Source organism: Puntigrus tetrazona, chromosome 1 (assembly GCF_018831695.1).
Source record: "Puntigrus tetrazona isolate hp1 chromosome 1, ASM1883169v1, whole genome shotgun sequence".
Classification (NCBI taxonomy): domain Eukaryota; kingdom Metazoa; phylum Chordata; class Actinopteri; order Cypriniformes; family Cyprinidae; genus Puntigrus; species Puntigrus tetrazona.
Genome location: NC_056699.1, coordinates 6,220,231 through 6,232,932, shown reverse-complemented (window position 1 = coordinate 6,232,932; position 12,702 = coordinate 6,220,231). Strand labels below are relative to the sequence as shown.

The 12,702-nt window shown below is 38.0% G+C and overlaps 2 protein-coding genes across 5 annotated transcripts; one reads left to right on the top strand and one right to left on the bottom strand.

Moving 5' to 3' along the window:
• Positions 1-1,750: 1,750 nt before the first annotated feature.
• Positions 1,751-6,535, bottom strand: tlr2 (toll-like receptor 2). The gene is made up of 2 exons (XM_043241721.1): positions 6,107-6,535; positions 1,751-5,539 (listed from the first exon to the last, which is right to left on the bottom strand). Exons 1-2 carry the CDS (start codon positions 6,199-6,201, stop codon positions 3,172-3,174), a joined length of 2,463 nt encoding a protein of 820 aa, XP_043097656.1. The 5' UTR covers positions 6,202-6,535; the 3' UTR covers positions 1,751-3,171.
• Positions 6,536-6,818: 283 nt separating this feature from the next.
• socs1b (suppressor of cytokine signaling 1b) lies at positions 6,819-12,329 on the top strand. 4 transcript variants are annotated; one of them, XM_043242322.1, is made up of 5 exons: positions 6,819-7,099; positions 7,200-7,270; positions 7,649-7,741; positions 7,897-9,027; positions 11,535-12,329. In XM_043242322.1, exon 5 carries the CDS (start codon positions 11,603-11,605, stop codon positions 12,170-12,172), a length of 570 nt encoding a protein of 189 aa, XP_043098257.1. In that variant the 5' UTR covers positions 6,819-7,099; positions 7,200-7,270; positions 7,649-7,741; positions 7,897-9,027; positions 11,535-11,602; the 3' UTR covers positions 12,173-12,329. The 4 variants fall into 4 exon arrangements, with proteins under 4 accessions (XP_043098257.1, XP_043098240.1, XP_043098248.1 ...); XM_043242305.1 differs by having other exon boundaries at positions 7,860-9,027; XM_043242313.1 differs by having other exon boundaries at positions 7,013-7,122; positions 7,860-9,027.
• Positions 12,330-12,702: the final 373 nt, after the last annotated feature.

The following is a 12,702-nucleotide window of genomic DNA, read 5'->3' as shown; positions in this document are numbered from 1 at the left end:
TATTTAGAAAAGGGGTTTTCCCAGAATTCCCCGAGCTTACAATGATGTTAGATTTTTTTTTTCAATTATTATCCATTGTACAGTTGAAACAACTGTACTATTTTAATTTTTTTTTTGTGGTTCAATTTTGTAGTAGCTTATAGGGTATACCGTAGTATTGCATTATTTTTGTTTTTGGCATTTCTGTAGTTTACAAAGTAGAGCCTATAATGTAACCTATAAATCTTGAATAAGTGGGTTTGGATAAAATGCATAAATATGCTAAATGCATAAATATGCTTTATAAGTTTCCTGCTTTTCTCATGTGTAAATGGACATGGATGAATGGGTTTACTGTCATAGTTGCAAAAAATTGCTTTATTACTCTTCATTTTTAGCTGAGCTTGTGAAACATTTTCATTTGAAATGTTAAACATGTACAAACACATTTGAATCCAAAACAACAATTAAAACAGAAAAAAAATTGTGCGAGTGCGTGCACTTTTGCAGTTATGCCATGTCGGGTTACAGACTGTCCAAGTTTGGGCAATATATGTGGGTTGAGTAGAAAAATACATATGAAAGTAGTATTGCAACTTTCCTAGTCCCGTTCTTTTTAAAATATCTATTTGTATGTAAATGCAAATGCTTGTTTGGATGATTTATGTAATGTATGTAATTTTATGTAAGTTATGTAATTTTAGCTATGTAATAAAAAAATTACTTACAATGATCTCAAACAAAAGTATATATGTATTAAACCAGGCATGAAATCCGGTTTTGTTTGTTTGTCCCAATATTTATTTTAGCTGTTTTTTGTATAATAATGTTGGTCTAAATTACCATTCCAATTCATGAAACCAGTTTAGATAATACTGTATTTTATACTGTACTTTAAGTACAGTTAATTTAATATGTTACTTTAATATCTTTGTCCCCATACTTCAGTCACAAATTAAAGTTCAGCGTATATATTATGCGCCTCAAAAACCTTTTCCCTCATGACAGACTTGAGGACAGTCTTTAAACTTCTCGCAGGAAGTTAAGGATTCCGTCATGCACAAAGGTTCTGCAGCTATGATGAAACCTCGAGAAACCTTATAAGTTATTTAGAGACCAGTCTTTTTTGAAAGGGCTCTCAAAATGGATCAGACCGCAATTCTGAAAAGCCCCAAAAGCCATCTCAAGTGTCTTTTTTTTAGCTGTCATGTGAGTGATAAATTGTTTCAGAAAAAGTTTGGCCCTCAAACCTGTAATTTTCCATTAAAAATAACAGCTGCTCATAGCTTTGTGTGCTTGTATGTACAAATAACATTTTAATATTTGCAGACAGGGTGGTGGCCTGTTTGGTTTCTATGGAAATTATTTTAATTCCTAAGAACACTGTTCTTGATTTGGCATGATCACTTGTTCTTTTGATCTTGTGCTTTCACTTGCACTTGCGAGGTTCGTTTTTAAATGAGTAGCAATTCTTTTAAGTTCTTTTTTTTTTTTTTTTCCAGAAAATGTTTCGGTTCTCCTTCCAGCAGCATTTGATTGTGGTTGAAGCCTCAGTGGTCTATGAACTGATTCGAACCCCTGTAGTGGTGACCTAAATGGTTTACTAAAATCACCATTGTGCCCTTGAGAAAGACACTTAACCCCAGGCACCACCAAAGGGACTGTCCTTGCAATTACTGTTCAAGAGCAAAGCTTAAAATGACTGAATGAGGAACATTTCAGACCTTGTTCTTTATTTGTAGCAAAAAAAAGAACACCCTTTTAATTTTCATTAATTCTGCCATTTAGCAGACACTGACCTGCATCCAGAAATTGACCCATAGAGAGATATTTAATATATCCAGAGGACTAATCTATATTCTCACGTCATATTCTGTGTATGTATTGTACATCCCTTACTGTCTTGATGCAGCTTAAGAGCAGATGCTGACCAAGGGCTAATAAAAGACATTTGAGTTTACAAACAAACACAAAAGATCTCATCACTGAGGTTTGTCCTCACATCATCCAGCCTGACGGATGTGATCACTGTTAAATGTTATCTTACTCTGAGATACACTGATTTTGATTTCCGTCTGTAGAAAGTACTTCAGGAGCCAAGAAATAAAAAGCAGTATGGTCACTAATTACCTTGTGATGAATGCTCCGGTGGGTCACCAGGGAGGTTATTTGTAAGGACTCAGTCTGTGATTACATTACTAAAACGCGCATGCATGACCCTCACCAATCAGCACTGTACCAAAACCATTTTCTTTGAATCGCAAAAAAAGCATTTAATACAGTCGCTGTCAAATCATTGCACAAAATGACATGCTTGGTTTCATTATGAGTACAATCAGTATGAGAATAACAGGTGAAAAACAACAACAGCTCTGATGTGGCCTTCATTTCCTCGCAACTACTTTCACTGATCAGATATGAGCTTACATGCTTCCTACTGTAAGCAAAATTCATCTTCAACGAAAAATCTAAAAAATATCCAACAGATGGCGCCAGAGTCACAAAACACTACTTAAACGTTGTCAGTATCATGTGATTTCTGGAAAAAGAGATCTAAAAACGGTTCAAGACTATCAAAATAGACCTCAAGGCTCCGTTAAAAAGTGAGAAGTCTACAGTATCTACAGAAAACATGCTAAAAACGAGAGAATAAATCTGAAATAATAGGATACGAAGGAACGAAAGTCAACAGAAGAGTAAAATTGTTTGTGATTTGATTTTATAACAGTTCATTGCTGCTATTGACACATACTGTACATTGGCATTTGACTTAATCTAATGTTATTTGCTTATAGGTGATAAACAGTCGGTCACTGCACTACTAAATAACATGACAGATAACATCTCATTGTTACATCTCACATTACACGAACACATTCTAATGAGAAACATATTTGTCACGCTAGTATTGTACCTATGTGCATTCACAGTGCTGTTAGCGCTCTGAACACAAAATGTGAAATAGTCCGTAAAGTAAGAATGGGCCTATGTATAAAGTAAAATCAGGCACATTGTCTCTTTTAATGGATTTGAAGGTTTTGGAAGGTTTTAAACTTTGCAAATGTTAAAATACATTTTTACTTTTGTTAATTATATATAGTATTTATTAATATTTTGAAGTAGCTTTTATTTTTAGATTTTCAGTTTTGCTTTCAGTTAACAATGAAATGATACATGGTATATGGCAAGCCTTTAAAATTCATCTGTTTTCAGGGCGGCTCTCAGATTGCTCCAGAACTCGCTTCTCTTTTCCTCCTCTTCAGGCCACTCCAGATACGTCCTGGAGTTCATAATCTTCCTCAGCTTGCAGAAACGCTTGGGAATGGTCTCCTTCTTGATTGGTTCTAGAAGTACCAGAACAGCGGAGTCATTGTGTTCATCGACTATGCGGAAATGTGAGAAGTCCAGCTCGTAACGGCACCATTCGCTGGTAACAAAGTGCTCAGACAGAACAAAGAGAGTCCGATGGCTCTTCTCGATCGAGTCGATGATGTTGTCCACAATCCAGCGGCCCGGCTGGAAGTCCCGCTTGTGCAAACACAGGGCAAACGGGGGATGAGCGCTCTCTAGCTCAGGAACAAGGATTTCCTCGACCCACTCAGCGTCGTGTTGACTGTAAGATACAAAAGCATCATAGCGGAGCTCTTCGGCCAGTCGACCAACTGCAGGTTTTCTTTTGGCTTGTATCCATGCTTTAGTCATCTGCAGATACCATATAACGTGAAGCTTATGGCAGGTGACAGCAATAAGTCCAAGCGCTATGATAATCACAGAGCAAAGCACTGAGACGGCAGGGATCATATAACACTCGAAAACGGACAATCTGACATCGTCAATAGCATCACCTCTGAGAGTGAATGGAGTGTCGCACATGTAATGGCGACGACCATCCCTTAGTGTGATGAAATGGTCAACATCCTGTTTGAAGAAGGATACAAACTCGCAGGAGCACACAAAATTGTTATCACCCGCTTCCAAAGTTTCTAGGTTTTTGAATCGAATCAAATCAGTCCTGTTAAACATCCGCAAGGCGTTCCTTTGGATAAGCAGCGTCTGCAGCCTGGGAAATAATTCCCCCTGTGGGAGTTTAATAAATCGGTTGCCTGTTAGTATAAGTGTAATAAGTTGGGGAAATCTTTGGTTGAACACCATCAGATCGTTTTCACTGAGATCCAGGACCGTCAAGCTAGAAGGCAGGCAAGGGGTCATCTTACGTAGCTTTGTGCTGGAAAGGTTTAAAAATCTGAGTGTCGCTGGCCAGCTGCATTTTTCTGGCATGGAAACAAAGCTATTATGGCTTATGTCTAAATACGTGAGGCTCTTAAGGTTAGTGGCCAACTGAGACATCAGCCCAAGAGATTTTAAAACATTTTGGCTCACGTTAAGAGTGACGAGGTTTTGATATGCACCAAAACTCGTAGATAACGTCGGTGCAATTGTCAGGTCCGAAAGGAGGTTCTGACTAAGGTCCAAATATTCAAGTTTTTTCAACAGGAAAGTAGTTATGGGAGGAATTACAAACACCGTGCCATTGATCACAGACACCTTGTGGAGATTCACCAGCAGAAATCCCAACTCCTTCATGCTACTGAACTTAAAGAACCCTTGGATGTCGAGATTACGTATGTATGCAGTATGCAAGTTTTCATAATGTGTGTACGAAGCTTTCTGCCAAAACCCTTGACCAATCAAATGTACATCTTCCAGACCAATGTAAGACAAAGAAGAACCATCCATAACCATAAATAAAGAGGTCATTGCTTCATCCGTTGTGGTGCAGTTTTGAAAACTCAAGCTTTCAGTCCCACCGTCTTTCACCGCTTTAAAGGTTTCTGTGGAAGTGTTCGTTCTGAGTACAACATCTTTGATAGTCAGCAGAGTTTTAGGGTGTGAGACGTCTTGAAGAACCTTTGAGACTATTTCTGGATCATTCTCAAATAGACTCTGAAGGCTCAAAGAGACTAAACCGATGGGGCGGGCTGCTTTTAAGCTCCCGTTCTCATATGACCTCAGGTTACTGGCAATGAATGTCATCTCATCCAGATGAGTGAGCCCATCTAAGCCATTCTTGTATACTTCCTTAAGTGAAGGGCTACCGAATCGTAGTGTCCTTAGGTTAAGGAGTGACTGGAAAACAGGAGCAGGTCCCAATGTGGTATATGGGTTTCCTACAAGGTTCAGTTGCTGAAGAGAGTTTAGCTCTTGGAACCAAGACGAGGAAAGATTTTTCAGGTTGTTTAAGGACATATCAAGGACTTCCAGCTTATGCTGAGATCTGAAAGCCTCCTTGTGTATAAACCTGAGCTTGTTCTTATGCAAATTTAGGCTTTTCAGGTCACTATATGGGTAGAGATCATTAATGCCAATAGACTCAATTTGATTGAATGACAGGTCAAGGTCAAGAACATTCACTGGGACTTTTGGGACCTGTTGGAGATGATTTGATGAACAGTTGCAAAAATATGGCTTATCACAATTACATGTCCTGGAGTAGTCAAAGACTTGGACTAAAATTAATGTAAAAAGAATTACAGACTCCTTTGCTTCCAAGGTTCTCTTTCTGCAAAAAAAAAAAAAAAAAAAAAAAAAAAAAAAAAATTAAGTAAAAATGAATAATTAAAGATGCATAAAATACATGAAAAGACAGTACACACATAAAAATAGGGCACAATGTCATGCAAATTACATATGTACTATGTATCTATGTATGAAGAAATTTACTGTGCTGATTTTTGCACTGCATGGCATGTTTATAGAGTTAACTGAAATGCCCATAAAATTAATAGATAAAGTCCTGGCAGAAAAAAAAATCTGTTTTCAACATTGCCATAAATAAGAATCGTTTCTTGAGCAACATATGAGCATAACAGAATCATTTCTAAAACTGAAAATTCAGCTGTGCGTCACAGTATACATTTAGCATACACAAAAAGAGAAATGCACAAAACAGAAGTCCTTGATTTCTGATCCAAAGCGGTCAGTCAGTCGATTCACTTTCATTTCGTTCTATGTCTATAACTCAATATCGCACCATGTATAATCGCAACTTATGATTACAGTCTGAAAACATGCTGAAAATTAAAGCACTACCGGTCTCGCATATTCAAAACAAAAAAAAGTGGATTACCTTACTGCCATTATTATGTCTGGTATTCTTTTCTTTGCAAACGGCGGTTTGTCCGTATAACAGAAATCAACCATGCACAACACAGTGTGAGTCATAGGAGGTAGTGAAACTCAGTAGCCTGATTGAAACTTACAAAATCATGTTTCTTTTATCAGGAACATAGATTTTAGGGAACCACCCACTGAGGCCAGTCTCAGAGCATGAGTATATAGCTTGGGTAATAAGTATTCAATGACTTTCAAATGTTTTGCACAGGTTTTATGCAAATAGTTTTTTGTAAAACTAGCCTATTTCATATATATGTTTATTTTCACTTCACTAAACACTGCCTTAGAATTAAGGATTTGAAAAGAGGAAGTAGTCTTTTTTAAGCAAGGTGCGAATTTTACTATATACTACTATACTGATATACTAATTTATACTAATTTTACTACAGTATATCTATACCAATCTTGGGGTTATTGCAGGGCACACCAAGTGATTTTCATAACCAGCTTTAATTCAAGGCACTGGAGACATTTTTCAGAAAATAATAAAAGAAAGAGAAGAACCCTGTGATGAAATACTGGGATCATAGTGCTGAAAACACATCTTGCAGGCTAATTGCAAAAGGATATTCCGAATCTGGATGGGAGTAGGAGAGGCTAATTGACATTTTCAAATAAATAAATAAATTAATTTCCACTTGAGGAACTGCTTTAGCGTGTATGCCATTAATTGTTTACTGTTACACAAGTCACAGTAAAGGAAGTTAAATGAAACTGGTTTATATACCAATACATTGCCTCATTGCCTCTATAACTTCCCCTGACTGACCTCGGACTGGCGCTTTAAGTAGTTTGCCTAACACCTCAAAGTCCCGCCTTCGGGCCTGCAGCCATTGGCTCAACGTCTCAGTTGGGGAATTTTAATTGGATGCTGAGCTGACGTTTAAAAAAATCCGGAACTAATACTGCGTCTGTAAACAAACGCTGCATGTCCTTTGGAGAAACGGTATGTTTAGAGCGATTCATTAAGTATGTTTCAAAACATGTTATCATTTGCAGCAGGACATCCTGCAGACATGGTTTAAAACTGATTTCGTTTTCTACAGACATGCCGACCTCCCCCGTAAAGACGCGGATTCCACTTACGAGTTTGGGTCATCTTATTAGCGAAGTCAAGGTAGACAAATAACTTTGCTAATATAAATCATAAATCATAATTCAACATAAATCAACCATTCTTGCTGTCATAATAAAATAAATAAATAAGTCGGTAAGTAAAATATAAAAATGGCAAAGTAATGTGCGTATATATATATATATATATATATATATATATATATATATATATATATATATATATATATATATATATGCAGTTTTATATGTATAAAAAAAGGTATAAATGTAGTATTTAAAAAAAGGTATAAAAACAGTAAACATTTCATGGTATTTTAAGAAATTCAATAATATGTTAGGTTCATTCAGTTTGATATTATCACCTAAAACCTATTACACAATAATTCCTTTTCATATTAAATGTATCTTTTTATGACAGCGACAGCTCTTCGGGATTGATCCACCAATGCCAACAGAACTGACAGGATGGAGGAAGCACTTTAACAGCTACACATTACAAGGACGCAGAAATGTAAGATCATTGAGGATCTGTCAGATTGTTGCATGATCGAAGACAACAATAACATCCTCACTCACGTCACTTGTATTTAAATGTGTCACCCCCCCCAACCCCTTATTCCCTTTTCCAGTTTGTTCTTGCCACATATGGTGTTCTTGCACTCACAGCTGCCGTCTACATGATGAGACACAGCAGGAAGGAAGAACATGAAACAACATCTGCCTCCTCCATAAACTACAAATGGAAAGTTAAGGGAGGTTAAGAATACAAGAAATTATTCATGATCACTACACGAGTGGACCTTGGTTAATGAAGCTCACTGGCCAGATGTTTTCCTCTTCTATCATGCACACAGGTTGTCATTTAACATAAAAATAAATAAAATCACAATAAACTGTAGACCAATGAAGTCCCGCTTACGTCACCAAGAGAAAAGTCTGTTGCTTGTGAATAATACATCCGTGCCTGGATGTATGGTTCTCAATAAAACCCATAACATTGCATGTGAATCTAGATAAAGTGAATGTCAATAATGTTTTAATAGCCTTGCTGTACTGTTTCGTTTATTAGGTGTTGATCTGCCAGTAGAGTGCAGTGCAAGCTTATCGTCATGTGTGTTTCTTGGAAGCCGTTTGCTTTATGTGTTTTAAAGGCAAATCGTGTGGTTACTTCAACAGCTGTTGGTTTTAGGTTAGTGAAACTAGCATGCCAGAAAGGGATGTTTTCCTGTAAAGTGAAATGCTCAGAAACTATTTCAGAAATAACAGCGCTCTTGTAATGTGTTTTTTTCCCCCCTGCTTTTTGTTTCAGGATGAACATGTCATTTAATTGTGATCAGGTGTCATTTTGAAAGTCAGTCTTCCTTTAAGTGTAGTTGCTGTGAGGTCTACAATATTCCATTATTATGCTAATAAACACATGAATGAGGTACTACCCATTTTCTGTAGTAAAATATGTTTCTGCCGTATGTTTTACCAAACAGTTATGTCATCTACGTATCTCTGACTTTTCAAATACTTTCGCCTCGGTGTGATGCATCTACACCTGAATCAACTGAAGTGAAACTGAAATGAAAAATCTGTGTGCACCTTTGGTGGGATGTGGTAAACCTTTTTCTTTCCCCCCCTTAAAGACAGAGCGGTATCCTACTCAGCTGTAGTAAATATTCTTTAGGTGAATGTGCAAGCAGTTGCATTAGAGCTGTGGTCTTTTTGGTTTTTGTGGCTCATCTCGTCATCCTAAAGGTCCATTCAGTCCTTTGGGTGAAAATTCATCTTTGGATTCATCTGCAGTGCAAGGTATTTTTCTCCTTGAAATCTGCAAGCAAAACATGCAAATTATAGCCAAGATGATTTATCTTTGATTTATTGAGTGCTAACTATGGCTCAAACTAAAATATTTGTTGAAGGTTTGTTAAGTCGAAATTGATTGGAGAGTGTTTTCTGAGAGGCAAAAAAGACCTGAACTTAATTTAGGATGAAGTGCGGTTGTGCTTTGACACTCAGAGATACAGTTTATCAGATGTTGTTAGAGATCGTCTGATTACTACAAGAGTCTGAGGCAAGAGAGAGCAGTTAATCATGCAACATCTGTTTAAAGTCAAAATGTATTGAGTTATCAGTGAACGCTGGTGCTCTAAAACAGACTGGATGCTTTAACATTGTTCATGAGTTAATTTCAGTTTTTCCCCCTTCTAGGTAAAAATGATACAGTGTTTGTTAATGGATGCATCGTGTCCGTAACCATCACAGACCAACATAGTGGATATGGTCCCTTAATATTAAAAATAAGAGGTTATCAATATAGGATTTTTCAGCGGCGGTTCTTATAGGCTTTTATATTCAGGTTAATATTAATGTATTTTTCTGCAGTGGTCTGAAAGATAATAATAATAAAATGCTAAACACAAGCTATATTTGCACTAGAGGATGCCATTAATTTACATTAGTAGGCTATCATTTCAATAAGTTTCCAAATCTACTAAAAAAATAAAATTTTATATATTAGATGTGTATATGCGTGTTTATGGTCATAGTCTTAAAGGATAAAATTAAACCATTATAAAAACCTGGTACTTTAACCTCTTAACCTGTCGTAAGACACGTGATTTAAAGTAAAACATGCCGAAGTGAAAGCGAAACGGACTTGCGTTCAAAACAGCAGGCTCAATAAACACTTAAAATACACGCTAGTGAACACGACCTGCAGCGACATGGCTATAACAAGATCATCACGTTCATTATTTGCCGAATCATTAAGACATTCGCCATTTTGAAGGTATTTTTTTTAATAGAGATGCAAAGAGAGCTGCTAAATAAATCCAATCCCTTTCCCAACTCTACTGTTTCGCTTTTGTCAGCGTGAATAAAATACATTTAAACGGCGTAACGCGTGCACGAACCCAGACGTGTTTCCTTCACACGGAGTCTGACAGTTCTTGGAAGAGTCCTTCCAGTTACTCGTCTGTTATAGGCGAGACCTTTCTTTTAAGCTTTCGCTTTCGTTCTTTTGTAATGGTCAGCCTATGAGCGGAGAATAACTAAAAATGCGGCATCGCAGGAAATCCTAACGCAGTTCTGGAGAAGTTTGGCGTAGACAACATCAAACTGCATTTGCGGTAAGTGGGCTAGAGGTGTTTCATCTGAGACCGGACTGGAGGTGTTTCTTTCGCCTTTAAATTCACCGTGACGTTATCCGTGGATTAAGCGCCGCTTTATGGAAACCTTTTCATTACGCGTGCAGCTTAATGGTTATTCCTAAAAGTGTAGGTGACATACATTGGAAATGGAAATCGTTTCACTTGTTGCTCAGGAGAACCGTTTTCATATAATGCGATACCTGAGGTGCTCTTTCGAGAATAGCCTGTACGTAAGCTATGTACTGGTACTCCAGAAAAAGAGAAGAAAGGGGCTTCGCTTTTCCTGCTAACCGTTAAACGCTTATTAGACCACATACAAAATTCAAAGAAATTTCAATAGCCAACCAAAAACGCCACATTTAGCAGCTTTTACGTTTCAAATATATGTTAAATTAATATAAGACGTGTTCATATAGGCCTAAATTAATTTACATTTTTCTTTAATATGTTTGTGATATTTTTGATACGCTCGGGGGACATCATTCTCTTTTGTCGCTGAACCGTGACAATGTTTTCCTGTAGAGAAAAGTATCGACTTCGTTTTGCTTACAATTCTGCACTCTTTTTGATTTCGAAAATGCGGTGTAACCAACAGCCATCAAGTGCACACTAAAATATTAAAACACGGTCCTCACTGTTGCCTTTATAATCATTATGTTTTCATTTTATTTTTTTTAAACGAACAGCCTACACTTTTAAAAAGTTTTTGAAGTTCCTGTATGATGCCATAGAAGAACCATTTCTTCATCTAAAAGGTTCCATAAAAACCTTTAACATCTGCGGAACCTTTCTTTGTTGCTGAAGAAGGTACTTCATATTAGATAAGAAGAGACAGGTTCCTCTTTGGCATCACTGTGAAGAACCTTTATTTAGCAGCGAGTGTTTATAGGGTTACTCCATTTGACCTGAAAAAAATGCACCTTTAATTAAAAGCTCAAGTGATTTGACAGGCGTCTTCTGTATTTTATGGTTTTCTTATCAAATGGCACCAATTATAGGCTATGTTAGTTACACCACAATGACTTCGCATAACATCATCTACATAGAAATGATGAGCTTTCTGTTTTGTAATGAAGAATTTAATTGGTAACACTTTCGATAGTCCACTCGACTGTGCGAGAGCCATTCCCACCTCTTGATGTTAGAACTCTTTGTTTGCTTAAACAGGCGCCGCAGAATCGTTCATCTATGTCGTAGGACCATGGAGGAATGGTATGAGTGTGCCCTGATTCAGAATGGTCCAGCATAATGACACTGACCATGCAGTCGCGCCACAGAGCCCATCCAAGCTGGCCGAGTCCCCTAAACCCTGTGCTGTCCTACCAACACACTTCCACCCCTTTCGGGACCAGCGGGAATGTGACCTCATCACCCAGGCGGTGGATTACTTGAAGCACAGTGGATTTTACTGGGGCCCCTTGGAAGTAGACGAAGCTCACTTTCGACTTGCCAGACTTCCTCTTGGGACATTTCTGATCCGGGACAGCATGCAGGCAAACGTTTTCTTCACTCTCAGCTATCGGGCCCCCGAGGGCCCGACCAGCGTGAGGGTGCTCCTGAAGGACGGAGGATTCAGTTTAGCGGGAAGCAAAAATACATTCTCTTGCCTTTTTGGCTTGCTAGAATACTATATTGCGTCCCCCAAAAAGAGCCTGAGCATGCCGTATCGCGGAGAAGCGCCGCAGAGCCTGCAAGAACTGTCGAGGAGAGCCGTGGTGCGGAGTTTGGGGAAAGATAGTATTCAACATCTCCCCGTGAGCAAGAAACTGAAAGAATTTCTGTGGTTGTACCCTTTTAGTATATGAACGTGCGTCGTTCGCGTGTAGATGTTACAGACGTTGCAGCTCTTCGACAAAGTACGATTTATTGGAACAGCTATCCCAAAGTGCATTTCATTTGGCGGGGTCACATTAGAGGAAATTCTGCAAAATTTCACGGGGCGAGAAAAATAGCGTGTGGAGAGTCGGCTGCGACTGGTACTTGGTCAGTTAAATTTGAATTAAGTGTAAAATGATTGTCTGCTCGCACAGAAATGACTTTAAACCAACTAAATTTCTTTTAGGCGAAGTGGCGAATTTGCGAATTGGCCAGCTGTGCTGATTTAGTTAAAGCAGGCCGGATTTTGCCGAGGTAATGCGTAGGATTCTGTACTTTTCACTGACCCAACGATAACATGTACTGTATTTATGCGTGTAGTGATTGTTAGGACTATTTTGCGATATTAACAGTGCACTACAAAACATTTGTATTTTTTTAACGTGCAGTAAGATCGGAAACAGCACCACAGGCCTTCAGTTGCTTTATAGCAGTCCCGCTGGTACTTGGTCAGTGCAGA